At 39.4% G+C, this 26,004-nt stretch overlaps 2 protein-coding genes across 3 annotated transcripts in view; one reads left to right on the top strand and one right to left on the bottom strand.

Annotated features, from left to right (window-relative positions):
* Nucleotides 1-3,098: 3,098 nt before the first annotated feature.
* On the top strand, nt 3,099-11,753 carry C1QL3 (complement component 1, q subcomponent-like 3). The gene is made up of 2 exons (XM_006872609.1): nt 3,099-4,630; nt 10,773-11,753. Exons 1-2 carry the CDS (start codon nt 4,043-4,045, stop codon nt 10,950-10,952), a joined length of 768 nt encoding a protein of 255 aa, XP_006872671.1. The 5' UTR covers nt 3,099-4,042; the 3' UTR covers nt 10,953-11,753.
* A 2,411-nt stretch (nt 11,754-14,164) lies between these two features.
* Nucleotides 14,165-26,004, bottom strand: part of PTER (phosphotriesterase related) — a 52,116-nt gene continuing 40,276 nt past the window's right edge. Inside the window, exons 3-4 of one of the 2 annotated variants that reach the window (XM_006872607.1) lie at nt 22,327-22,467; nt 14,165-14,375 (exon numbers count right to left, since the gene is read on the bottom strand). In XM_006872607.1, coding sequence (XP_006872669.1) covers nt 14,165-14,375; nt 22,327-22,467 — 352 coding nt within the window. The remainder of the gene's footprint in view (nt 14,376-22,326; nt 22,468-26,004) is intronic. The other variant, XM_006872608.1, reaches the window with a different exon arrangement.

The raw sequence follows: 26,004 nt of genomic DNA, 5'->3' as shown, positions 1-26,004 counted from the left end.
AAACAATGGAAAGTAGCATTAACCAGCCATAAGTGTGTCCACCACCCAACCACACCTGAAACTCTTTGAGGAACAAAATTGTTTTCCCCAAAGCACATGGTGGGGACACTGGTAGAGGAGAAGAAAGAGACCAGTTAGAGTAAGCCTATTTCTCACACACACACAATGCCCATGCCCTACCCACATTTGGGCATGTGACAGAAAGTCTGGGGTCAACTATATGACCTGGGAGGCAATGCTGTCATAATGAATGATAACTACTTAGTCTCTTTCTAAGTCCCAACACAGTTAGCATACTCATTAGATGGCCCTGATTCCACTCTATTTTATTGTGTTTCGGTACTCTTATCTGCAAAGTGAGGAGAGTAAAGGCTAGATTCCTTGGGCCCATTTCAATTATAATATTTCATGGTATCCTTGATAGGTTCCCCCACAAGATGAACATTCTTCAATAAGGAACTCCATGTATTTTGAGGTTTTTGATCTGCGTTTTGATATATAACGCTATCTTTTAAAAGTTCTCCTTTAAAAAATCAATTCCTGTTACATGCTACAACATGGATGAATCTTGAAAACATTATGCTGAGTGAAACAAGTCAGTTCCAAAGAAAAAGCAACAAACAAACAAACCCAACAAATATTGTATGGTTCCACTTATATAAAACCCTAGAATAAACAAGAGCAAAGTTGACTAACCAAAGCAAAGTTATCTTTCCCTTTCACTCACCCATGGTAATATTGTAACTCACCACAGGTGAGGTAAAGGAAGTAACAACACTAAGGGGACAAGGGCCTTCTTCTATTAAGGGTGATGAAAAACTTTGGGAATGGTTAACGGTGATGGCTGAACAACATGATAAACATAACTAATGTCACTGAACTGTACATATGAAGATTGCTGAAATGGCAAATGTTTTGTTGCCTTTATATTTACCACAGTAAAACAAAAATGTTTTAGCAAAAAAACAAAACAAAACAAAACTCTCCTTGTATCTCCCACCAAGTGTGGTGCTGTGGGCTAATGTGTCAGACTGCAAAGTCATTTGAATTGCTCACTAGCAGCTCCTTGGAAACCCTATTCAGGGTCGCTATGGGTCAGAATCGACTGGATGGCACTTAACAACAACAACTACCTTTCACTGGAGTCCTGGTGTGGCGCTATAGGTTAAGCACTCAACCATAAGGTTGGTTGAGACTTACCAGCCACTCCCTGAAAACCCAATACAGGGTCGCTATGAGTTGGAACCAACTCGATGGCACTTAACAACAACAACAACAAGCTTTCTTTAGGTATAAAGAAGTCTTAGGAATCTTGATAATTTGATGCATCAAAGATGGGATTTATTTTAGTAATGCATTAATCTCCATTGCTGTACCACATCTTACCATTTTATCCCCAAATGAAAAATGACTTTTGTAAAGCACTCTGGAAGGCATTGATTAAAGTTTACTATGTCCAGTAAGTAACTTACTATGTATGTGCTTTCTGCCTAAACATATGAAGATAAGACAGCTCATGCTAATAAAAAGATTGCTAAAATATATGCATTTAAGAAGAAGATATAGACATATTTCATAATACCACTAACCTACAATAAATGTTTAAGGTTTGAGAAGGGGGAAAGAACAGATTCTAGTACCAGGAGCAGTGGTTTTATCAGCAGCTAGTACAAGAGATAAATTGGGCTGGTCTAACTCCTTAGTGCTGATTCTCCTAGGAAAAAGCTGAAGGAGCTGCTGACATTTTTCTTAAAAGAATCAATGAATCCTTGTTTCCTACTGTCTACTCATTTGACCTTATTTTGTTTCAAAATCGAGAAGAAGTGAATACAGAACTAAACTAGTAGAGTGGAGGTGGATGAGTAGACAAAGGTAAACAGAATAGAGAGGACATCCATGCTGTGGAACCCATAGACTAGATCACAGGCTGTTGATAGCCACCAGGGATGTTATTATTTGCTTGTTGTAGTCTTGTTCCTATTTCTCAATTCAGATTCTTGCCCTGATGCAATAAGTCACATCTTCCCAGCCATCATCCCTGTATTGACAAGTAAATGTCACCCGCATTTGATTGACATCCATTGCTCTTGAATGCAAAAGTATGATTTAGCAATCAATTCTACTTATTTATTTAAAGTTGTTCTTGTATAGCCTATGTATTTGTTGGTGGGATAACTTGTCTAATACCTACTCTGGGGAATTTCCATTTATATTACAAATCCAGGCTTTTCCTTCCCCTACTCTGTGAATGTGAACTCTTCTCTCATATTTTTTTTCCAGTTTTTCCTCTCCCAACATACACTCAGGAAATAATCTTTGGAAGTTAAAGAACTATTTCTGTATTTCAAGAAAAGACCAAGTGCCACACTTTTGTTAAGACTGCTTGCTTTATCTCAAGACTTTTGAAGGCATGTGACAAATGGTTACTTCTTATGCATGTAGCTCTTTTAAGTAAATGCAACTTCAGGTCCTATGGTAGTATCTCCTGTAAGGTTGCCACAATTAGAAGTAGTTGTAAGTAGAATACATATGTGCACACTCAACATATGCACATATGTATGCCATTGTGCAGTACTTGTAAAAAGAACCAACTGCTCTGCTCCTCCTTTATGCAATGGATAGGTAATGAGAAATAATGTCTTTGACTTTACAACATACCTTAATGTTCTGAGTAACGTTCTTATTTCTTTTTAGAAGGATGAGGAGGAAAACTATAAAGTTTTTTTCTTTTTTTTAATTCACATCTACCACCTGGATAATTCTAAAAGGTCTTCCTTATGTGAAAAGTGATATTTTGAACAACACCTGAAGTACTGATTGTGGGTGCGTCAGCCAAGTCACCCACTTTTCAACCTTCACCTCCACCTCTAGCTGGGGATGCTGGCAGTAGGGAGCTAGGGGACTTAGGTGTAACCCTGAAGGCTGTTGCACATAGATCTCTCCTTGCCTCCTTCCAGGCTCTGTCCAGCGAGAGCGCTGCCATCGCCTGGGTTCAGCAAGGGAGTATTCAGGATCTCACTGTTCATCCATGTGCAGAGAGGGAAAAGAGAGAGAGAGAGAGAGAGAGGCAGGGAAAAAAAAAAAAAATCCCCACATTGTCAGAGTAATGCCAAACTCTCTCTGAGTGGGATGAGCAGAGCAGATGCTGCGATGAGATGCCAAAGCGAGCGCTCCCCTTCCTCTGTGCCTTGGGTGCCTATAAATTGCTCCGGCGCGCGTTTGTCAGCCTCCTCTTCTCCTGGCAGGTGGTACCCAGGCAGAATCCTGTGTTCAATCTCTCTTTCGCTCGGCTCCTGGCCGTGAGGCGCTCGCCACTGCTCTCTAGATCTTCCACACCAGCCCGGAGCCTCGCTGAACCCATCGTGCCCGCTGCCGCCGCTGCTGCTCCGCACATCCTTCTGGGGCAACTCTCCTGAGCTCTTGTGGCCATCGCGACTCTGTGGGGTGCTCCTCTGTTAAGAGTTGTGGTGGTGGCAAAGAGGGGGGGAGCAGAAGAAGGGAGAACAGAGTGAGCGAAAGAGGTGGAGAAGGAGACAGAAAAAAGGCAACTTCAGACGGAAAGTTAGTGCGAACTGACTCCGTCTGCAAAATCGGAAAAGTAGATCACTGGCAGCGGCGGCATAAAAGTGTGAGCGGCCCCGGCGAGCGCAAGAGGCGGCGGCTGGCTCTGTGCTCCGGGTGGCCGCGCCGGCGGCGGCGGCAGCCACAGGTGCGAAGGGGGATCGCTGCAGGCGAGAGGGCGCCCTGCGCACCCCTCCCCCAACCCCCACCCTCCAGCTCGGGACATCAGCTCAAGTCACTTCGTGCCCTAGCTCCCTCCCCAGCCGCAGCCTCAGCGGGGGGAGCAGGAGCAGAAGAGGAGCGGCCGGTGCGATACCGCCCAGGGGAGTTGGGGTTCGCGGGGGTTTGTTTTCGGCTCTGAGGAGGTCCCCGCCCAACCTTCAAAATTTTGTCCAAAAGCAGACAAGAGGATCGCCCCGCGCTGAGCCGGCTGGTGGGCAGCAGGAGGCGCCTGATCGCCGCCGGGGCGCTGGGGGTGGTGATGGTGCTGCTGCTGGTCATCCTCATCCCGGTGCTGGTGAGCTCGGCCGGCACGTCGGCGCACTACGAGATGCTGGGCACCTGCCGCATGGTCTGCGACCCCTACGGGGGCACCAAGCCGCCCAGCACGGCCGCCACGCCCGACCGCGGCCTCATGCAGTCCCTGCCCACCTTCATCCAGGGGCCCAAAGGCGAGGCGGGCCGGCCAGGGAAGGCGGGCCCGCGAGGGCCCCCAGGCGAGCCAGGGCCACCGGGCCCCGTGGGGCCCCCGGGTGAGAAGGGTGAGCCGGGCCGCCAAGGCCTGCCGGGCCCGCCCGGGGCGCCCGGCTTGAATGCGGCCGGGGCCATCAGCGCCGCCACCTACAGCACGGTGCCCAAGATCGCCTTCTACGCCGGCCTCAAGCGGCAGCACGAAGGCTACGAGGTGCTGAAGTTCGACGACGTGGTAACCAACCTAGGTAACCACTACGACCCCACCACGGGCAAGTTCACTTGCTCCATTCCAGGCATCTACTTCTTCACCTACCACGTCCTGATGCGCGGAGGGGACGGCACCAGCATGTGGGCTGATCTCTGCAAAAACAACCAGGTGAGTGCGGGCAGACTGCCGGGAGGGCGGGGAGAGCAAGCGCGGAGAAGGTGCAGGCGAGAGGGAGGAGACCCCGGAAATGGGGGTGGGGAGCCCAAGAAGAAGGGCGCGGCTGTCCTACTCTCCGGAGCTACAGCTTGGAAGGACGCTGTTCCACCTGGAGAGGCGGGGGTCGTCCACTGGGAAGGGCGCCCAGAGGCCTGGAGAGGGCGGTTCCCAAGCCGAAGACCCGCACTCGGTGCGCGTGCCTGAGAGCGCGACCCCTCGAGGCGCGGGAAACCCAGTGGTTGGTACCCAGGCCGCTAGACTACCAGGGTGACAAACAGAGGAGAAAGACCCTGATCAGAGAGAAAAAGAAAAGGGCCGAAAGGGTCATTCCACTTGGGACATGTCCGGAATCGAGGCAGGACTGTGGGGCCAGCAGTCGCTGGGCGGCTGCCGCGTTACAGGCGGCGAAGCGCATCTAACCGGTGCCAAGACGCCAATTCCAGTTTAGTTTGCAGCATAAGAAGAAGAAAAGGGGAGAGGGTAGGAGTGCTGATAACAAAAGGAAAAGTTGAGAGACTGTGGACTCATGCATCCAAACATAGAACCCAAACTACTGAATGGAGTACAAGGGCGCCCAGGATAGCGACCCAAAGCGCTAATAGCCCGAGCCCATTTCCAGCTTCTGGACCTCACTGCCAGCTGCCCCCTGGACTAGCTTGTGTGAGGGTGTTTCCAATCTGTCTTCTCCCTCACAAGTGTTGGCGATTTTGGCCCTGGCAGTGAAACAGCCTCAGATTAGCCCGGGATTATTCGCTCTCTAGAGCACAATGGTGCCAGGAGTGCCCCGGGGTCTGCAGTTTTCTACTGGGGTCACTTAAACGTTTGCTTGAAAAATTGCCGATCATTGCAAACTGAAGCGTGTGATGACTTGGTCAGAACGAAAATAGCATTTGTAACTACCTGAAAGTGTAATCGGAGCTTCTGCAAGTGCTAAATCTGCAGCCACTTGAGCTAGGTCTTGCACCTTGCTATCTGGGCCGAATTCTGGGAGATTGTAACTTTACTTATTGGGTGGCACACGGAATGGCCGGCAACCAGGCCATCACCATTGAGAGGCCTCATCTCATGCAGCAACTTTGATTTAACAAGGGATGTAGATGGGGCTTCAGGTTTTTCATCTTTTGGAAATTTAGTCCTTCTTAGCTACTACCCAAATTTCTATTAAGCAGCATAAATCAGAATGTCATCCCAACATTTAATTCCGTGTCAGGGTTCTTTAAAAAATGAAGACAAATGTCCTAAATGTATGTAGAAAGAAAGGACAAAAAGTCTTGTTCCTTCCTCTCCCTAAATACCCTCTCACTTCTAAAGAAATTTAGAAGCAAATAGTTTAAGGGACCCTCAGGACACATAGAACAAAAATTGGAAAAAATGGCCACCAGGAGGCACTGACAGGGTTGTTTATTATAGCTATCATGCACAAAAAGAATATTAAGATAAATAAAAATTATTCAGAGTCATGGGATAGTTATAGGTAAATGGTTTAACAGAACATGACTCACTGTTCCAAAATAGAGCTATTTTTTCACCCAAAAAAATGGTTTATGAACAGCCCCTCAGATGGCAACTATGAGACACCCCATTATTTGCGAATTGGCTCTCTTAGGACCCAAAGGTTAGGAAAATACCATAGGGGAAGCTATTGTTTATTGAGGTATTAATTAAAATGGAATAAGATTCAACGCTCATCAGCAAAGGCATGAAAATGCTCACATCTTTAAGTATCTGGAAATTGCATGAAAAATTAGGGAATAACTCATTTTAGTTAGTTTAAATGTTGTTGTCTACACAGTGTATGTTACACTGATTTCAAGAAAACCATTACATATAGGTGTTCAATGTGTGCTTTGTTTTAAAAATTATTTCATTATTTGGGGTGCACAGTGTTTCTTTGTATCATTCGGGCGTATACATTCTATAAGGATTAAAAGGTTAAAATAATAGGTAACACAGCTGGCCTTACAATGTATAATGCTGTTCATTGGCATTATTAAGCTGCTATAAAAGGTATACTGCAAAAGGTATGCAACAGGTAATTCAGAAATATAAATATATAGTAGTAAACATTATGTCTTTAACTTTCAGTCTGCACTATTTTAGGAAACAGTTATGACAATATTACTATCAAGGACTTCTGTCTCTAAAAAGAGATATTTTGTAAAGTCTAGTCTACAGGCAGCTTCAAACAAGATATCTTCTAAAATCTTTTATTATTATCATTGTTATTAAATACATACTTTAAACTTGATTTTGAATTATATTCTGGCCTGATCATTTCATAGAATGATAGATTCTTCCTCTGTGCTGACCTAATTTGTTTTCATAAACCAGAAACTCAGAGATCCATGTCAGTATAATGTTCTATGGATTAAGCAGATTTAGAGAAGCACAAAAATTTAACTAAAAATGCAGTTCATTCTAGGATGGAGGTTTGCCTCTGGATCATAACCATATGAGAGCCATTTTATTTATGCTTTGTGTTGAATGCAGGATAACAGATGGAAACATCAAAGGCCAATAAATTAACCTGATATGCCACTTACCCTTTTGTCTATGATTCCACAGAAGTACAGTGAAAATGAAATTATGAGAACATCAGCAGCAATTAATTAAATTAGCAAATGTTACCATAAATATTGTCTCAAATTATAAATCCTCACTAATAAGATAATGCTAAAGCTATATAACCTTTTACATTCTCACAAACATACCACTAAAAGAACCACAGTTCTCATATTCCCCATGAAGCCATCAAGTTAAATTTAACCTTACCATTTGTTCAGAGTTCATATGACAATACACATTAAAAGTAAAAGTTCGACTCAAGTAGCTTTACATAGAAACAAGAAATTTAAAAAAATAGGTTTGTATACTTTTAGCTGAAAGCCTGAATAAAAATATTGCTATTTGAATACAATCAATATAGCATCACTGTAATAAGGTACTATAATAAAAAATAAAACTGATTTAGTTTTATAACCATGAAATAATTAAAGACCAATTTTTACTTTTGGAATGTATTAGCTATGACATCAGTGAACATGAACTATATTGGCGAGAATAAGTAGTTTGTGGGGTGAGATTCATTTATTAGGGATATGAAATGTCAAATCCATTATTTTTTAAGGGCAGTAAAGCATGAACTAAAAAAAGGCATAATCTAGAGAGTTAACTTATAATATGAAAATATATTACAATACATGTATGGAAAACTAGGGCTACTGAGCTGAGGAAAGGATACATCAGATTCCCAGAGAAATTGCTAAACCTGAAAACGATATCCAGGGTGAATGCACTACTTTCTGCAATAGTTTGATGGTTTTAAAGGAAAAATTGTTGAAGTCACTGAGCTGGATATTAATGGCTGAAATTTAAAGTCCCATTATACATTTAGAGTATGATAAGGTGAGCAGGCATACTAAACTCACGTAAAGCACATGGAATATGACAATTATTTAATTGGGAGACAATTCTTATAGGTTAAAATCTTAGAGAATTGTTTCTTTTAAAAAGCAATCACAACTGCTTTATCCAACAAAGGAAGTAAAAACCCTGAGAGTAACTTACCAGTCTATTGGATCACACTAATGCATCTGCAGGTTTTTGTGTTTATAAACCTACTGAATTAAAATGGTAATATTGACAATTTTGTGGTTACATCCTATAGAATGAAAACTGCATTATTATTATTATTTTTTAAAGATCATTGTCTCTAAATCAAGTGATTTCCATGAGTCCCAGTTGCTAAATGCTTTCAGATACAAAACAATGTCAAAGCTCACTCCCTATAGAATATATATTGAAATACCCAAAACACTGAATAAAATGTGACTCTAGCTATTAATAATCACAGGTAAATATATGCTGGATTGATTATGAACTCATATGTTAATAGCATAGCTCATAGCTAATTACCATTTTGTATGTTAATTTTTTCTCATTCATTACAAATCCACACATTGAAAGAAATCAGGTCATAATAGCAATATCCTCCTTGTAGATTTTTTCTCTGGGAATTAGGACCACATGAAATTAATGATTCAGAGTGTTCAACTCCTACAAGCTGATGGCTAATTCCTAGGAAATATTATGAAATTCTATTGTATTATTATTTAATGGTCAAAACAGATCACCTCATTAAATTGGTGTATACTTCTGAGTCATTGCTTCTAAGCATAATTACATGGCGTATTGCTTTCATTATACAGTGTATTAGTGAGAGTTAGCACAGTGTTAAGTCATATCAAATCCTTTAAGCCCTTTCTCTCTTTGCTATACGATATCCAGAACGAAATTAAAAAAATACTACTCAAATGACAAGTTCACCAGTGTCAAGAGCCTTCTCCTTTTTAACATTTCAGCATTAATGTGAGAACATACCACATAAAAATGTAATTTGAAAACCTATCAATTAAATTTTGAAAGGAATGCATAGACATTCTTGACTTATGTCTCATTTTTCTCATTTTGCCAAATGATAAAATCCAGCATATTGTACCCCAAGTCATACATTATTACAGAGTGCAGGTTTGCAAAACCACTAAATCACTGGCTGTGTTATTCAGGGAAATGCCATTATAGTAGAATAGAAACAAGCCACAAAGTAGAAGATGTTTTACTGAAATTAATCAAATCTAAGTCTGCCTATTGAAAAATGGTTCAGGGTAGGATCAAAATATATCTAAATGAATCTGAAGCCTAATTTGAATTGAGGCTGTGACAGCATGTCCATAGCCCTTGATATGATAGGCAATTTGACTGTTTGCTTATTATAAGCAGTATCAACTAACAATGTCTATCAACTCACTAATGAGATCATACGCTCAACATGAGCAGTTCTAAGCAATGCTCATCCCCAAAGAAAACTACACATTTAGAATCACCTAAACATAAAAAGTACATTCAATGAGACAGTTCAAAATTTCTAGAAATTTTAGAGACCACAAATCATAGAAATCTAGGTCCTCTTAAAACTTTTAAATGTGCTGAAGTAAATAGTAGATAAGCACTGTATTGTTCTATACAAGGCTGGCAGTTCAAATCCACCAGCTGTTTCTCAAAAACCCTGTAAAGTGTTGCTATGAGTTGGAACTAACTCAGTAGCGTTTAACAACAAAAACAACATCACAGTTAAGTGATAAAAATGCAAAATAGAAAAGCAAACTCTAAAAACTTGAGTGATTTAATAAAAAATGTTTAAATGAGTTAGGTTTCTGAAGTCAGGCAAATAGATTGTTATTTTGTTTTCAAATAAATTTAAATTTGGTTTTGAAAAAAAAGTCCCGTATCAAAGAACTATCTTCTTTTCCTCTCTGGGCGTCCCTCTCCACACCCCCACACAGTTGAGTAGTAGTGTTGCCCTGGGTTTTTATCTACTGTGGATCCCTGTAAGATTTTCCAATAGCTGTGGGGAACAACTGAAATTAGCCTTGAATTTCTGTACTCCTAAGCAGCTAGTTGTGGAGTCCTGGTGTGGCACTATGGGTTAATGCGCCAGACTGCAAAGCCGTTTGAACTGCAAGGTCGGCAGTTCAAGCTCACCAGCTGCTCCTTGGAAACCTTATACAGGGTCGCTATGGGTCAGAGTCGACTCGACGGCACTTAACATCAACAACAAGCAGCTAGTTAGAATATTGCTATTTTGCCTATATTAAAATGCAAAAAAATAATAATAAAATTCCACACACACACCCACACTATCTACCTACCTGTCTATCTACATACACTATTAGTTTTATTTTAAGAAGTAATTGGGTATAAAGATATGCAGAATTAGAAAAAGTAGTGCTTCAGGAAGACAAAAGATTGGCATGCATTCTTTCCCAATATACTCATATAGTAAAAAATGATTGTTGGGCTAGCTCTCACTAAAGCACTATTGTCTTCCTTTCCTCTTTGCCAACAACATAGTTGAAACGATTACAATGATATCCTCATAAGGCTCTGAGGCCAAGGTGTGGACTTGCCGGTGCTAAGTTCTGTGCTATATAAGCACATCTTAGAATGCTGCATGAATGGCAAAAAATGAAGAAGAAGAATAAGAAAACTTTAGCATTCTAGTTTAAGAATTTTAACTCTTGTCTGTTTCACATAGGTGCGTGCTAGTGCAATTGCCCAAGATGCTGATCAGAATTACGACTATGCCAGTAACAGTGTGGTTCTTCATTTGGAGCCAGGAGATGAAGTCTATATCAAATTAGATGGCGGGAAAGCCCATGGAGGAAACAACAACAAATACAGCACATTTTCTGGATTTATTATTTATGCTGACTGATAATTCGGAAACAAAGCTGATTATTCCCAACTTGAACACTGGATTCGTATGGCTAACGTCAGTGAATCAAGGATCCCAGGGGATGCCTATCACAGGGCACCTCAGTTGTGTATATGTGGGGAAATCAAATGCTACCTGACTCACATCTGTATCACTCAGAAAAACATTATGTAAAAAGAAAAAAAAATAATAAATAAAACCAAGATAAGCAGATGTGTGATCCACTACCGCCAAAGCAAATACTCCTTATTGTTAGTGTCCATGTGAATGAAGTCCTATATAGATCACAAATTTTTATAGAAAAATCTAAGACACTGAATTATTTCTTCAATATATATGATACTTTGTGTACTGTGATCTTGCTGCTTTTATCCATGTGTCAGCTTTGGTTCTTGTGAGTTTACCTGCTTATTATGCTACTTGGAGTCCATTCATTGTATGGGGAAGACTGATTTTACCCTGCAGGAGGAGGTCTAAGGGAAACAATGCTGCTTGTCCCCAAAGAAATCGTTTGCCTTGTACTTTTGTTAACTTTAGAGCTTGACCTGGAAATGATTCAACTTCAAGCCTTAACCTGGAATTTTCTGGATTTGAGGGAATTCCCAAGCCTATGATCATTTTCACATTTTCTTTTTCTTATGAATTTTCATTTCTCTTTTCTGGTGATAGTCTTTAAAAAAATAGAGATTGAGATTTATATTGTATCTTAGGACTACCCTCTAAGTGTGAAAATGTGTAATTATGTATGGTATTTTAAAAATCCCCTATGTCTCCATTTTGTCAATAGAATACATTTAGATTTACTTGGCAAGTCAGAAAAAAAATGTATTCTTTGGTATTAAATCAGACTGAGTCATTTGCCTTCTTTAGAAGAAAAGAGTATTCATAACCCAATGCACAAAGGTTTAATTTGAGCTACTGCATGCATTACCAAGGGGACACTAAGTAAGGCCTTCAAATAGTTACTACAAGTCTGGGGCCTGAGGTTATTTCAAAATTAACAGTTTCACATATAACTAATATGACAACAAAGTGTATATATTTTATATAAATATATGCTATATATATATATATTAGATGAAATATAATATATATATATGGCTCTAGTCCATAAGGCACAGTGGCTGTAAAGTTGCAAAATTTATTTTAAAGATAAATACACACACACACACACACATATATATATATATATATATTCATAATTTGACTTATTTTGAGTGGCAAAAAATATATAGAGTAGCAAAGTAATTTACATGAGTTTTCTTTAGTTATCCAGAAAAGTAAAAATTCTTTTTAGATTAAAATGCCCTATATGTCATATTTATGTCTATTAAGTCTGTGGTTTCTCTATTATTAGATGCCAACCAATATTGTAAGTGCAGTCTGAGCAGACAGTTAACATTAGGACTGCAGAAACATGGTGGCATTCCTTGGCAGTGTTTATGAATTATGTGCATTTGAATGATCATTATTTTTTTTTCCTGAGGTGAATTAAATCTGACAGTAAAGTAGACTTTGAGAGTAGTACAAATCCCTTCTCTCTGCCAAAAACCATCTGTTTAATCTAACGAAAAGATCAAAAATGCATGTTGATATATATCCTATCAGACAACTTTCATGATTACAATGAAAAAAAATCTGTTCCTTTTTCGGCTGCCTTTGAAGACTCTTGACAAGTAGATATCAAAAACAAAAAACAAAAATTCAAAAATCTGTTTGTTTTACTGGTGAAGGCCATTTGCATTTTTTCATTTAAAGGAATTAGTTTGTCCTCCTGGCTTGTTCCTCTATGGTACTTTCTGTTCTAATCCATGGAAAGCTTGATCATTTTTGATCAACAGAAATATCTTTTATTTAGCAAAACTCAACTTTCCAAAAAAGTTATGCATGGTGTTCCCATCTGAAGGTGCTGTTTGCTTTGCTTAAATGCCTTGGACTGAGTAATTGTCATGATTTATATGACTAAAAACACTTGGCTGGTTAATCAAGAATAATGACAAATGTGTTTTGGCCTCTAATATATAAGATAACTCAAATGAATTAAAGTGGATTTTATTTTCATTTAACCATATGCATTTATGAAAAAAAATTCACAGTAAGGTTTAAGAGAATTTTTTTAGGTATCTAATGCATAGTGAGGATTTGAGCAAAAGATTAATTTATGAGTAGCCATGCATATCCACTAAGAGTTTTTAAAGTAAGCATTAAAAAAAAAATTACACAAAAACATCAAGGCTGAGTACATCTTAAAGAGCAGGCTGTAGAATCAGACTGTCACTTCTAATAGATATGACCTTTTCTTCAGATAAATAAGCATTATTTTCTCTGTTTAGGCTCAAGGAAAAACAAAAGGTGAAGGAAATAAAGGGACTCTATGTAAGGCAAACATTTCTTATTTGCATTATATCTTATCAATTAAATTGTGGCCTTTGTTATTATAAATGTAACGATTCATTAAATTATATTATGTAATATATTTTGACTTTATGATTCAATGTTTATAATTCAGTACTTGTGTGTTCATGCCCTCTTACACAAATTTTGCAAAATATAACCAAAATCACCACAAAATGGATGCCAGAAAGCCAAAGGCATAAAAAATGATTAATTAAAATATATAGATAGCCGGACAGCGTATAATCAACCCTCTAAAATATTTTTATCATTGTAAATCAATCACTGTATTTTCGTATCCTTTGGGGGGAAAAACAGTCTCAAAGTTTAACTTCCCTTGCTGCTAAAGCTATTTTAAAGTGCCATATTATTCATTAAGCATTAATTAAAGAACAGCAGGATAATTAGTAGGATCATCAATATTGCAAGAAACATTAGATTGCTCCAGAAGGGAGTAATTTAACTAGAAACACTTAAAATTTTTTCTAGTAGTGTTGCTGACAGATTACCTAGAAAAGAAGAAGGAAAAAAAAAAAAATTCCACTTAAGGATTATAAACTTTAAATCATTGTTTAGAAATAGATAGTTCTTTATTTATTTTAAAAAGGCACACTAGAGCTCGATTAAACTCAGCAACTCTTTAGAGGTGTGAGTGTAAGAGTTTTGGAGAAGGTAAAACTTTTCTAATTCTCATAAAAAGAAAATGATCAGTCATTAGTCCTATGTAGCTCTGATTAATATCTCACAGCTGGTTTGAAATCCATCTGAATGTTCTCTGTAAGTTTTATACTCAAGGTGCAAATACATCAACAGTCACTCTATTTGAACGTTAGCCATTGCTTGGGATTCTCTATTAGTATTTTATCAAGTGCAGTCTCAGTGATACCTCTAAGTAACATTTTCGGAACAATGTTGGTGAGTATATGAGAATAGCCATGACCTCCATATTTCATCAGCCGATGCTTCGTATGAATATCATGCGCCATCAGAATTCGATCTCCGTAACCCTCATCCACCAGGAACCGCACCCTGTGAAAAATGTTAACTCATTATTTGGCATTTGTCTCACGTTTAAATATTTCAGGGTGCTTTAAACTTTTTACCATTTGTGCTTATTGTAAAGATACTGCCTTTTATTGTGGCATGTGTACTGGGAGGCCCTTAATAAATATTCTGTGTTGCTGATAAACATATGACTGAATCTTAGAAGGAACACCATCCTTATTCTATGCACACAGAAATTTCTAGCCTGTGATATTCATGACGTTGCCCGGCAATTCTGAACTAAAGAAAGCTAATAGGATATGCCAGTTTGAATGAATGACCACTTTAGCATTTCACTAAATAACATTGTTCTGAATTTATATTCTGATCTCCTCTCTAAAATGCCTTTTTTTAGTGGGCCCATTTTTCAGATCTCATTCTCTCTCTCTCCTTGTATCTAGCAAATAAAATCAATGGCTACTTGGGATTAAAATAGATGAGAGGAATTTTTGTCCAAGTAAAGCATTCTGAAGGAAAAATCAGTAGGTTTGAAAGTGAACAGTATGTGTTAAGCTATACAATCATTTTGAACAGATAGGCAAAGGCAACTCTGTATTTTGAGCAATTTGTCTGTTTGAAGTTTAGGGGAATTCTGCCTTGGTGTTAGTTTTCAAGCAGTTCATTAAATTGACCAATAAAAATGTATGTTCCCTTTCTTCCATTTCAAGGGTTGTTAAAATAATGAGTTGTTTTACATTTACAGTCAGCTGACCAAAAGACCAGCATCCCAACCATTGTCTAAAAATGTAATCCTCTTTGCTTTGTTAACTGCTGTGACCTTTAGAGTGAGTCACCTCCTGGCAGTCACATCTGTATATGTATGGACACTGGACAGTGTTTATCTTGACTTCTATGGGTTTCTGACTTTAGGAGATGCAACTCAGAGGCAGAGACCCTTGGATGGGATTTTATCTGTATAGTCCTGTCAATCACTAAATTCCGACCATGAAAAATGAAGATAGCAACTCCCTCCAGGAGGCTATTTGAAAGGTATCCTTTTTGTTTCCATCACATTTCTGAACATTCTAGCCTATGAGTAATATTTAGTAACTGCTATCCTAAGAGGCCCTGGGAGTGCTGTGGCATAAGCATTGGGCTGCTAACCACAACAAGGCAGAAGGTAGAAACTCACCAACTGCTCTGCAGGAGAAAGATGAGGCTGTCTGCTCTCAGAAGATTTTACACTCAAGGTGCAAATACACCTTGAAACGCTACATAGGGTTGCTGAGAGTCAGAATCTACTTGATGGGCATTGGGTTTGGTTTGGGGGTATGGTAAGCAAAAGATAATGGTGTAGTTAATGTGTTTTCTGCTAACCAAGACATTGGTGGCAAGTGACCATCCAGAGGTGCCCCAGAAAAAAGACCTAGGTATCTACTTCCAAAAAATCAGTCATTAAAAAACCCTATGGAGCAGTTTGGTGAGTCTGAATCAACTGAATAGACATTTTATTTTCAGGTTGGAGGGATGCAAGTGCTCAAGAAAACCCAACCTGGTGCTTTGTCCTGAACTCTGCATTCATATCATGTGCACCCTATAAGTGTCACGTAAACGCCATTTGTGCCATCGGGGGTATCCACCTCATTGAAATTTATGTAATATTTTAAAAGTTCTGATTTTTATTTACTTTTGGAACAAACTGTATATAAGTGAAGTATCTAAGAGAGTTACATGATTATGAGGTGGGGAGGGTGGTGGTGCAGTGAAAGACTTGGCAGAACATATCCACAATGTTAAAACTTAGTGTAACACATCTCAACCCACAACTGAAAAGAAATATCACAGAAGTTTTTAGGGTACACTTTCCCCACTATATTTGGAGCATTTCCTAAGGTTTTTGTTTCTTTTCCTTGTCTGAGAAAAAAATGATATTACTACAAAGGTGTATTATATGGATAAACAAATAATTATTATAGGATGTCATGGATGACACCTTGAAACACAAAAGTATTCAATTGTGAAGTAGTAAGAAAAGAATATAATGGGTAAGACACTGTTATTTGAAAATGGGAACCATTAGAACTAATTAAGTCAAGGACCTGGAGACTAGTTCTCTTGAGAAAGAAAGATAATGTTGTGGCCGTAGAAACATAATCATCTCCTGACTACCAAGAACTAGCCTGCTCACTCCTGAATATGCGCTCCCCGTCATGCTGTGTGATTGTGTGCAAGAACAGTAGTTACAGAGATACTGCCAGAAGGGAGGAACCACTACAGATGAGAAGACAAAAAATTACAGTAATTATAGAAATACAAATGAGTTACTGTTTTGCAAACAAATATTAGAGAGAGACTACAAAGTGTGAAAAAGGCAGAGATATAATAAGATTTGAGAAATGGAGCATAAGATTGAAAACAGGTGTTAGACACAGAATTTCTGGTGTTAAAAAACCAGAGGTAGGCAGAAGCTTGCTTCTGTGTCCTTGCACTTCAGAGCTAGATTAGTATGGATCATAAAAGGATTGCAAATGAATGATCAACTGCCTGAAACATGGAGGGTAATGGGGTGCTGGAACAATACATCTAGAAGGTCATTCTGTAAGCAACAGGAGCTACAACTGGGTGAGAGAGCAGCAGTGGTTCAGTGTTAGGATTCTCCCCTTTCAATGGGAGATCTGCCTTTGATTCCTGGCCATTGTATCTCATGTACAGGCATCACTCATCTATCAATGGAAGCAAAAATTAGCCAATGAAAACCCTATAGATCACACTGGTCTGATCCCCAACCTATCATGTAGGTGGTGCAGAACTGGGCAGCATTTCATTTCATTGTGAATGGGGTACCTAAAAGTTGGTGGCTGATTCCACAGCACTTAACAACAGCAACAACACATTTGAGTCAAGAAACAGCACTAGAGAAGAAGAAAAAGCACATGCTGTTGTTGTACATACACACGTTGCTGTTCAGTGCTTTCACCTTACTTCTGACCCATAACGACCCTGTATGGGGTTTCCAAAGAGCTTGAACTGCCAACCTTGTAATTCTAACTGAGTTTGCAGTACAGCACATTTTAACCCACAGCACCACACCCGGATTCCCTATATACACAGATATGCACAAACATATATGCATATATAATTTTTTGTTGTGTTTCCATATTTTCAGGATGTTTACATTTGGCATTATAAAAGATAACTGAAATTAAGTTATTGAACTAATAGCGAAATGGAGTTAAGAAGGAATGCTGAGGAAGCCATGAATCATCTTCCCCTTCCTCTGCTTCATGGATTCCCCTCTAAGGATCCCCTATCTTCTGTTCCACAAGGTCTGGGACCCTCATAGAAGGTCCCTCTCAGCCACAAAGGCGCTTAGGAAAAGGAAGTAGGTTCTGGATGCGAAGAATAAGATGAATTGGAAAACATATCTTGAGTACGTCCATTAGGAAATTACATTTTTGAGACTATGAAAGATGAGAAAGACCTACCACATCACTCTGCTTTAAATTACATATGCCTGTGAGTTGGAACCAACAATGGTATTTAACAACAACATATAGGATAAGGAGTCCTGGTGTGGCACTATAGGATAGTGCACTGGACCACAAGGTTGGTTTAAACCATAAGATTGATGGTTCAAACCCATCTGTCGCTCCCCAGAAAACCTATGCAAGGCCACTATGAGTCGAATCAACTCAGTGGAACTTAACAACAATATAGGATAAGCACTGGACTGCTAACCACAAGGCTGGTGGTTCAAACCCACCATCTGCTCCTCAGGAAAACGATGAGACTTTCTGCTCCCACAAAGATTTAAAGCCTCAGAAATCTTCTAATTTCACTATGCAGCAGAATCGACTCAATGGCACTTAACAACTTAACATAGTCAAGCCTCCTGTTGTTGAGTCAATTCTGACTTGCAGCTACCACATAGGACAGAATAGAACTGCTCCACCATTTCTGAGACTGTAAATCTTTGTGGGGCAGACAGATTCATCTTTTTCTAACAGAGGAGCTGGTAGGTGTGAAACGCCAGCCTTGTAGTTAGCAGCCTGATGCTTAACTCACTGTGCCACCAGGACTCCTTTTTGTTAACTGTTAAACCAAATACCAAACACCAAACCCACTGCCACTGAGTCAATTCAAGTTCATAGCAAGTAACCCTATATTAGGGTTTCTGAGACTAAATTTTTTTTTTTTTAATGAGACTAAATTTTTTCAGGAGCAGATCACTGTTGTTGCTAAGTGTCATCCAGTTGGTTCCTCATTGTTGTTGTTAGGTGCCACTGAGATGTTTCTGACTCATAGCAACCCTGTACAGGATTTCCAAGGAGGGACTGATGAGTCTGAACTCTCGACCTTGTGGTTCAAACCATCTTGAGGTCGAGTGCTTACCCCACAGCACCACAGACTGGTTCGCCAAAGAAAGAAAAAAAGTGTCAACACACAGACATCGGGAGGAAAACAGATGTAAAGCTCTATTGCCCAGGAAAGGACCCAAGATGGTTAAGATCTTCCCTTACCTCTAGTATGCATATATTCAGCCATCAATATGTGAACCTCACAGTTTCTTGACTTCAATTAGCAGCTCCAGTTTTATTTACTCCCATTCCAACCAGTTTCCTGCACTGTTGTTAAGTGCTGTCGAGTGGGTTCTGACCCATAGTGACCTGTATAGGGTTCCTGAGGAGAAGCTGGTGAGCTTGGACTGCCAACCTTTGCAGTCTAGTGCATTAACCCACAGTGCCACACCAGGACTTCTATACTCATAACCAATTTCTGTTTCTACTTCCTCTCTGAGATCCTAAACTTCAAGTCCCTAAAATGACAATAGGTCATTTCAACTTTTCACATTCTTTTCCTCTATCATATATATTCACCCGCTTCATTAAAGCCTCTAATTATTTTACCCTGCCCTTGATTCCTATTTACCTGCCTATTCCTTCTACACTTTCTTCCCTGTCCAATTTGATTCTCTAACTCTCATCTCAACTACTTCCTTGCTCCACTGGCTATCAACTGCATCTTTCAGATAGAACTCTAACCCTGGTTCTCTCTGTTCATATTTTCTTCTTCTACTCACAATCTTCTCTGGCCCTACTACCAAAACACAAAATATTTTGGGGTAGGGGAAAAATCACCAAATAATGTACATAGGTGCCAATATAAAGTCATGACCTCCAGCCTCAATTGGGCCTCACACATAACATGTCTCTGGTCAATATTTCTTCCATTAAACCTCCCAATCTTCATTCTCTTCTACAAGGTTCTGCTCTGACTCCCACCTTTCTCAGAATACTACCGTGGCTACTTCATGGGCACAGTAGAGAACACATAGTTCTCTTGCTAGACATTTGTTTGCATTCACATCATAACTCCTCTCCTCTCCTCTCATTTCAATAGAGGAAACATAGCTCCTTTTATCCAACGTTTTATTTGCTTCTCAGATTCTATCTATTTTTCTCCTTAGGAGCCTTACCATATATTTATTATTCTCTCAGATTTTTATTAGATTACTACCATATTTTACACCACATCATCTGCTAAAAGCTATGCATACTTTCAAAAAGTTCATGGAAAATGGGCATTTAGATATTGGCTACCTAAAATGAGGGGGCGATAAAGGTATGAAGTGACTGGCTTACAAGCTTTCAAGAGGGAGTTTAGTTTAAGAGTGTGTGGGGGAAGAAAGAGTCCCCACTGAATAGTTTTCATCTTGTCTAGATGGGTCTGGTAAAAAGAGATGGGGATAAGATTCTTATGACTCAATAGTAATAGTTATCATGACTAATTGCAACTGTCACAATTGTAAAGGTAGAAATTCTGTAACAAAAACGGGTGAGTAGTCAATCTTACAGTCCAGAAACAGAGGACCCTAGGACCATCAAGGGAGAAGAGCACAAGCAGAATGTGGGACCTTATCCAGAAAAATAGTGACACTAGAGATGGAGGCAGAGATGGGGACAGGGAGAGAGGGAGCAGCTGAGGACTCTAGATTCATGGGAAGAGAGGGACTAAGAGCTGGCTACCAGGAGGCTAACTTATAGAGTGTGCCCTTTGGTGGTGTAAATTATTATATATGCCTGAGGGTTTTTTTCTTTCTTTTTTTTTTTTTAAAGAGCTAAAGTAAATAGAAATACTGTTAACTGATGGTACATGGAGGGGATTATAATCACTGTAATGAAACAAGATGTATGATTTATTGAATGTAAAACTGATGATCTGCCCTGTAAACTTTCACGCAATTTACAAAAAAAAAAAAAAGAAGTACATGGAAAATGGAATTTATAATTCAAATAAATCAGTTGTAGTCATGGTGTAGCACTGTAGGAAAAGCACTGGACTGACAACTGCAAGGTCCATGTTTCAAACCCACCAGAAACCCTGCTCCTCAGAAACCCTATACAGGGTTGCTATGAGTTGCAATCAATTTGATGGTACTTATAAACAACAACAATAATAAATCATTTAATAACCCTATAGAATAGGTAGTACTTTGTTGTTGTTAGATGCCATTGAGTCAGTATTGACTCATGCGACCTTATGCACAGCAGAATGAAATACTGCCCGATCCTGGGCCAACCTTACTACTGTTGCTATGTTTGAGTCCATCGATGCTGCTACTTGGCCAACCCATCTCGTTGGGAGTCTTCCTCTTTTTCTCTGACCCTCCACCTTACCATGGAAGTATTCATATATTAATTCTCTCTCTTTGTTCTTGATCTCAGCCAGACAAATGTTGCTCAAATCTCAACAAAATCTTCCTGTGCAATCTTTTTTCCTCAGCAATATGTCCCTACTTCCCATTACTACCAAGCATCTTCACATTCTCTCCTTTTTTTCACCTCCTACCCACTCCTCACTTCTTTTCTACCGACTGTGGAATGAATGAAAGCCTCTTGCTTGTACAATCCATAGGTATTCAAGCCCTTCTGCTTTAAGCCCTTCCAGAATAATGCATTTCCCTGAGAGTCCTATCACTTTGAAAACTCCTTGACTTATTCTTGAGTTACTCTTCCTGAGCTCAACCTTTAATTGTCAGTGTTTTCCAGGGCTTTGTCCTTATCCTCTTTGCTGAGACATCACATTCATTCCCATAGTTCTAACGAGCACATATAAAACAAAGATGAATACATCTATGCTTCAGTTCAAGTTTCTACCCTGAGCTTCATATCCTTATCTCAGGGTCCCACTGGAGAACACCATCTATTGTTGTTAAGTGCCATTGACTGAGTCAGTTACAAGTCATAGAGACCCTGTATAGGGTTTCTGAGAAGGGGCTGGTGAGTTTGAACCACTGACCTTGCAGTCGAGTGCTTATCCTATGGTGCCACACCAGGACTCCAACTAAACTCATCTTTGTCCATCCCATATCTACTTTTCCTCTCAGATTCCCTAAATTGGAGTACTTTATCTTCATGTGACCATGTAGACCAAGATCCATGCTGGTAACCTCCTGAAGTTCCCCCTTTGGTTGTAAAGAAGAACTTCTATAATTATTCATTTTCACCTTATATTTGACCGTTCTGAAAAGTGGAGCTTTACTTGATGTTTGGTCTTTAGATAGTCTACATTTTAGCATTGAAGTTGCAATTACTACTTCAGTGAATATTTTCAATAAATATTTCAAATATTCATTGTAGGTGATGACTTTAATATAGCCAATGTGCAAAAGAAGTAGTTTATTTAATTTTTAATTTTCAACAGGTAAAGAGAGGAAAATGTATTTTGTTTTCTTATTGTATGGTAGGGGTTGAGTTTTATCTGTGTTTCCTGTCAGTGCCCCTGGCTCTGCTACACCTTTGACCACTTAGGATGATTCACTTCCTCCTAGAAATACTATAGACTTTCTCCTTGACACAGAAAATAATTATTTTTCTATGCAAGTCTCTGATTCAGCTTGTTTACTGTTTTCAGAATCTTTGCTAATATTCACCCAGATGTGATGATCAGAACAGCTAGTAAAAGGGGATACTATGAGAGATTTCATCATATTTACCTTCTAATTCTTTTATTATCATCAGGCATGTCAGTATCTGGGTTAAATTGATAATGAAGAAGTTCAGTACCAAAGAGATCATATTCCAAATAACAGCCAAGTTGAGCAAACTCCAGTAGTTCCTTTTTATCAAGTATAGTCCTAGAGACAATAAAACAGACATATTGATATGATTCAGAGCATATTTTCCACATTTACAGATTAGAAGTTTTAAGCATGAGCTATATGAGAACATAGTTTAAGTCAAGCAACAGAACTTTTGAGCTGGCTTTCACGATGCTACAATAAAATATTATTGCTGTTAAGTGTGCTTGAGTTGGTTCCAATTCATAGTGGCCCTGTATAGTGTTTTTGAGTCTATAAATCTTTGCAGGAGCAGAAAGTCTCATCTTTCTCTTATGGAGCATCTAGTGGGTTTGAACAGCTGACCTTGTGGTTTGAAGCCCAGTGTTTGTTGGATGGCGCTACCATGCAACCGACAATAAAACAGTAAGTTAAAGTTGTTACCAGACATAAAAGAATTTATCCATCCAAAAGCAAATTTCCCCTTCTAAAGTACTTTCCATAGGGAACTATTATACACTTCATTTAATTATACAATCATTACTCAAAAACAATTTTGTAATTCTCCTTCAAAATTATCTTCAGGATATCTATCATCATCTTTGAAAGTCCTTAGTAGGGTAAACTTTCATCCTCTGAGGACTCCTGTGAACTTTGGAAACTATCAAAGAATATTCATCATTAGGCCTGATAAATTAGGTGAATAATACTAATCAGAGTTTTTTTTAAAAAAAAGAGATTTCAGTGCAAGATAATAAAGTTGATTTTCTTGAAAATTTCATAAAGTGATTCTAATATTAATTTCAAAGGCTATGTGAATATTATTCTAAGACTTCAAGGGACAATTTCATACAGATATTTATGTTAAGGTATCCTGGCTTGTTTGTTTTTATAATGAAATGAAACATTTTATAGAAATTTTTATGGATATCTTTTAATTTCAATATATTTTTATAATATTACTATTTTAGAATACAAGGCTATACAAATAAATAGGAAAGGGAAAAGTATAGGGTAAGTTACAGGAGACAGACAGAGGAGTATTCTTGCCTAGAGCAAGAATAATTGATCTCAAGAAATTTAGATTATAACTAGTAATTGATTAAGGTATTGATTAGGCATTGATTAAGCTGCAGGGGTTGTTGTTGTTATGTGCTGTTGAGTTGATTTTGAACCATAGAGAATCTGTACAGGGTTTCCAAGGAGTAGCTGGTGGGCTTGAACCACCGACCTTGTAGCTGAATCGGCTTTGCAGTCGGACGCATTAGCCCACAGCACCACACCAGGACTCCAAGCTGCAGGGGTAGGAAACCTTTTTTTCTGCCAAGGGCCATTTGCATATCTATAACATTATTCACAGCAGTACAAAATTATCAACTTAAAAATTAGCCTACTATATTTGGCCAAGCATTTAATTAGCTCACCCATAATGTGCACGGCCTTTGGTATGGATTACATCTCAGTGTAAAGAAAACAAAAATCCTCACCACTGGACCAATAAACAACATTCTTATCAGCGGAGAAAAGACTGAGGTTGTCAAGGACTACATTCTTCTTGGATCAACTATCAACACTCATGGAAGCAGCAGTCAAGAGATCAAACGACATATTGCATTAGGCAAATCTGCTGCACAAGACCTTTTTAAAGTGTTGAAGAGCAAAGATGTCAGCTTGAGGACTAAGGTGCGCCTGACCCAAGCCATGGTATTTTCAATAACCTCATATGCATGCGAAAGCTGGACAGTGAATAAGGAAGACATAGAAGAATTGATACCTTTGAGTTATGGTGTTGGAGGAGAATACTGAAAGTGCCATGGGCTGCCAAAAGAACCAATAGTTCCATTTTGGAAGAAGTGCAGCCAGAGTGCTTCTTTCTTAGAGGCCAGGATGGCCAAACTTTGTCATTCATACTTCGGCCATATTATCAGGAGGGACCAGTCACTGGAGAAGGATATCACGTTTGGTAAGGTGGAGGGTCAGAGAAAAAGAGGAAGACCCCAACAAAATGGATTGGCCAAATGGCAGCATCGATGGACTCAACCATGGCAACAGTACTGAGGTTGGCCCAAGACCGGGCAGTTTCGTTCTGCTGTGAATAAAGTCGCTATGGGTCGGTACCAACTCGATGGTACCTAACAACAACAACAACAACAACAATAATAATGTGGTCACCAGCTGCTCCTTGGAAACCCTATCCAGGGTTGCTATGGGTCGGAATTGATTGGACAGCACTTAGCAACAATAACAACAATGTGATGGACCAAAATAACACAACTGTTGGAATGATCTTCAGACTCACACCCATTTTCATTTGTATCTTATTGATAACCAGTTAGGAGGCTTCTGCAATAGATCAGGCCAACTAGGATTTCTCAGTAAAAATGGTGAGAAAAGGCCAATGAGGACCCAAGGAGAATAACAAGAACCTACAGAAAGAGAGGCGTCCTGGTGTGGGGCTGTGGGTTAATGTGCTGGACTACAAGGTTGGTTTGAGCCATAAGGTCAGCGGTTCAAGCTTACCAGCTGCTCCTTGGAAACTCTATACAGGGTAATTATGGGTCTGAACCGACTTGACAGTACTTAATGTGATGGCTGAAAATTCAGTTGCATTGGCAGAGCTACACCAATTGACTTCATGGGCCAGATGTTCCCCACCCTTAGATTAAGGTAATCCCCAAAATTCCATCGTGAAGATTTAAATTCTATCAGAAAATAATACGTAAAAAACATGAAGGAAAAATATATTCACTGGACATTGTGTAAAGGGAGTTGAAGACCTAGAGGAAGTCGTTTGGAGACTCAAAATTGTCCTTGAGAAAAGATGAGAATTATCAGTCAACTATCGTAGCTGTGGGTCGGAATCGACTTGATGGCACTTAACAACAACAACAATCATCTATGAGTCAGAATGTACTCAATGTCAGTGCTTTGTTCTTTTTTTTGGGCGGGGGGAGGTAGGGGAGGAGTTAATGCAGTGTACTGCAAAGTCAGTTTGAACCTCAAGGTTGGCGGTTCAAACTCCCAGCTGCTCCTCAGAAACTCTTTACAGGGTCATTATGAGTCAGAATCGACTGATAGCATGTGACAACAGCAGGGCAGATGTGGTATTAATTATCTTATTGGAGTCCTGATATAGTGCTGTAGGATAAGCACTGGACTGCTAACCATAAGGTGGCAGTTCAAGCCCACCAATCTCTCCTTGGACCCTATACAGGGTCTCTTTGAATCAGAATCTACGTGATGGTACTTCACAACAACAGCATTATCTTATTAGGTTTTTACAGCTCTGATGTTCTGTACTTTGGCAACTCTGAGATGCAAGGATTAAAGCACTAACTACCACCACATATGTCTGTACATCTAAGAGGTTAGAAATATCTTCAAAGTTTTTTTTGAAAGCCATTGTTGTTGTTGTTGTTAGGTGCCATCGAGTCAGTACCGACCCATAGCAACCTTATGCACACCAAAATGAAACACTGCTTGACCCAGGACCAACCTCACTGCTATTGCCATGCTTGAGTCCATAGATGCTGCCACTTGGCCAATCCATCTCGTTGGGGGTCTTCCTCTTTTTCTCTGATCCTCCACCTTACCAAACATGATATCCTTCTCCAG

Source organism: Chrysochloris asiatica, unplaced genomic scaffold, assembly GCF_000296735.1.
Source record: "Chrysochloris asiatica unplaced genomic scaffold, ChrAsi1.0 scaffold00206, whole genome shotgun sequence".
NCBI lineage: Eukaryota > Metazoa > Chordata > Mammalia > Afrosoricida > Chrysochloridae > Chrysochloris > Chrysochloris asiatica.
Note: the sequence above shows the minus strand (reverse complement) of the source record. Positions and strands in the feature narration are given on the sequence as shown.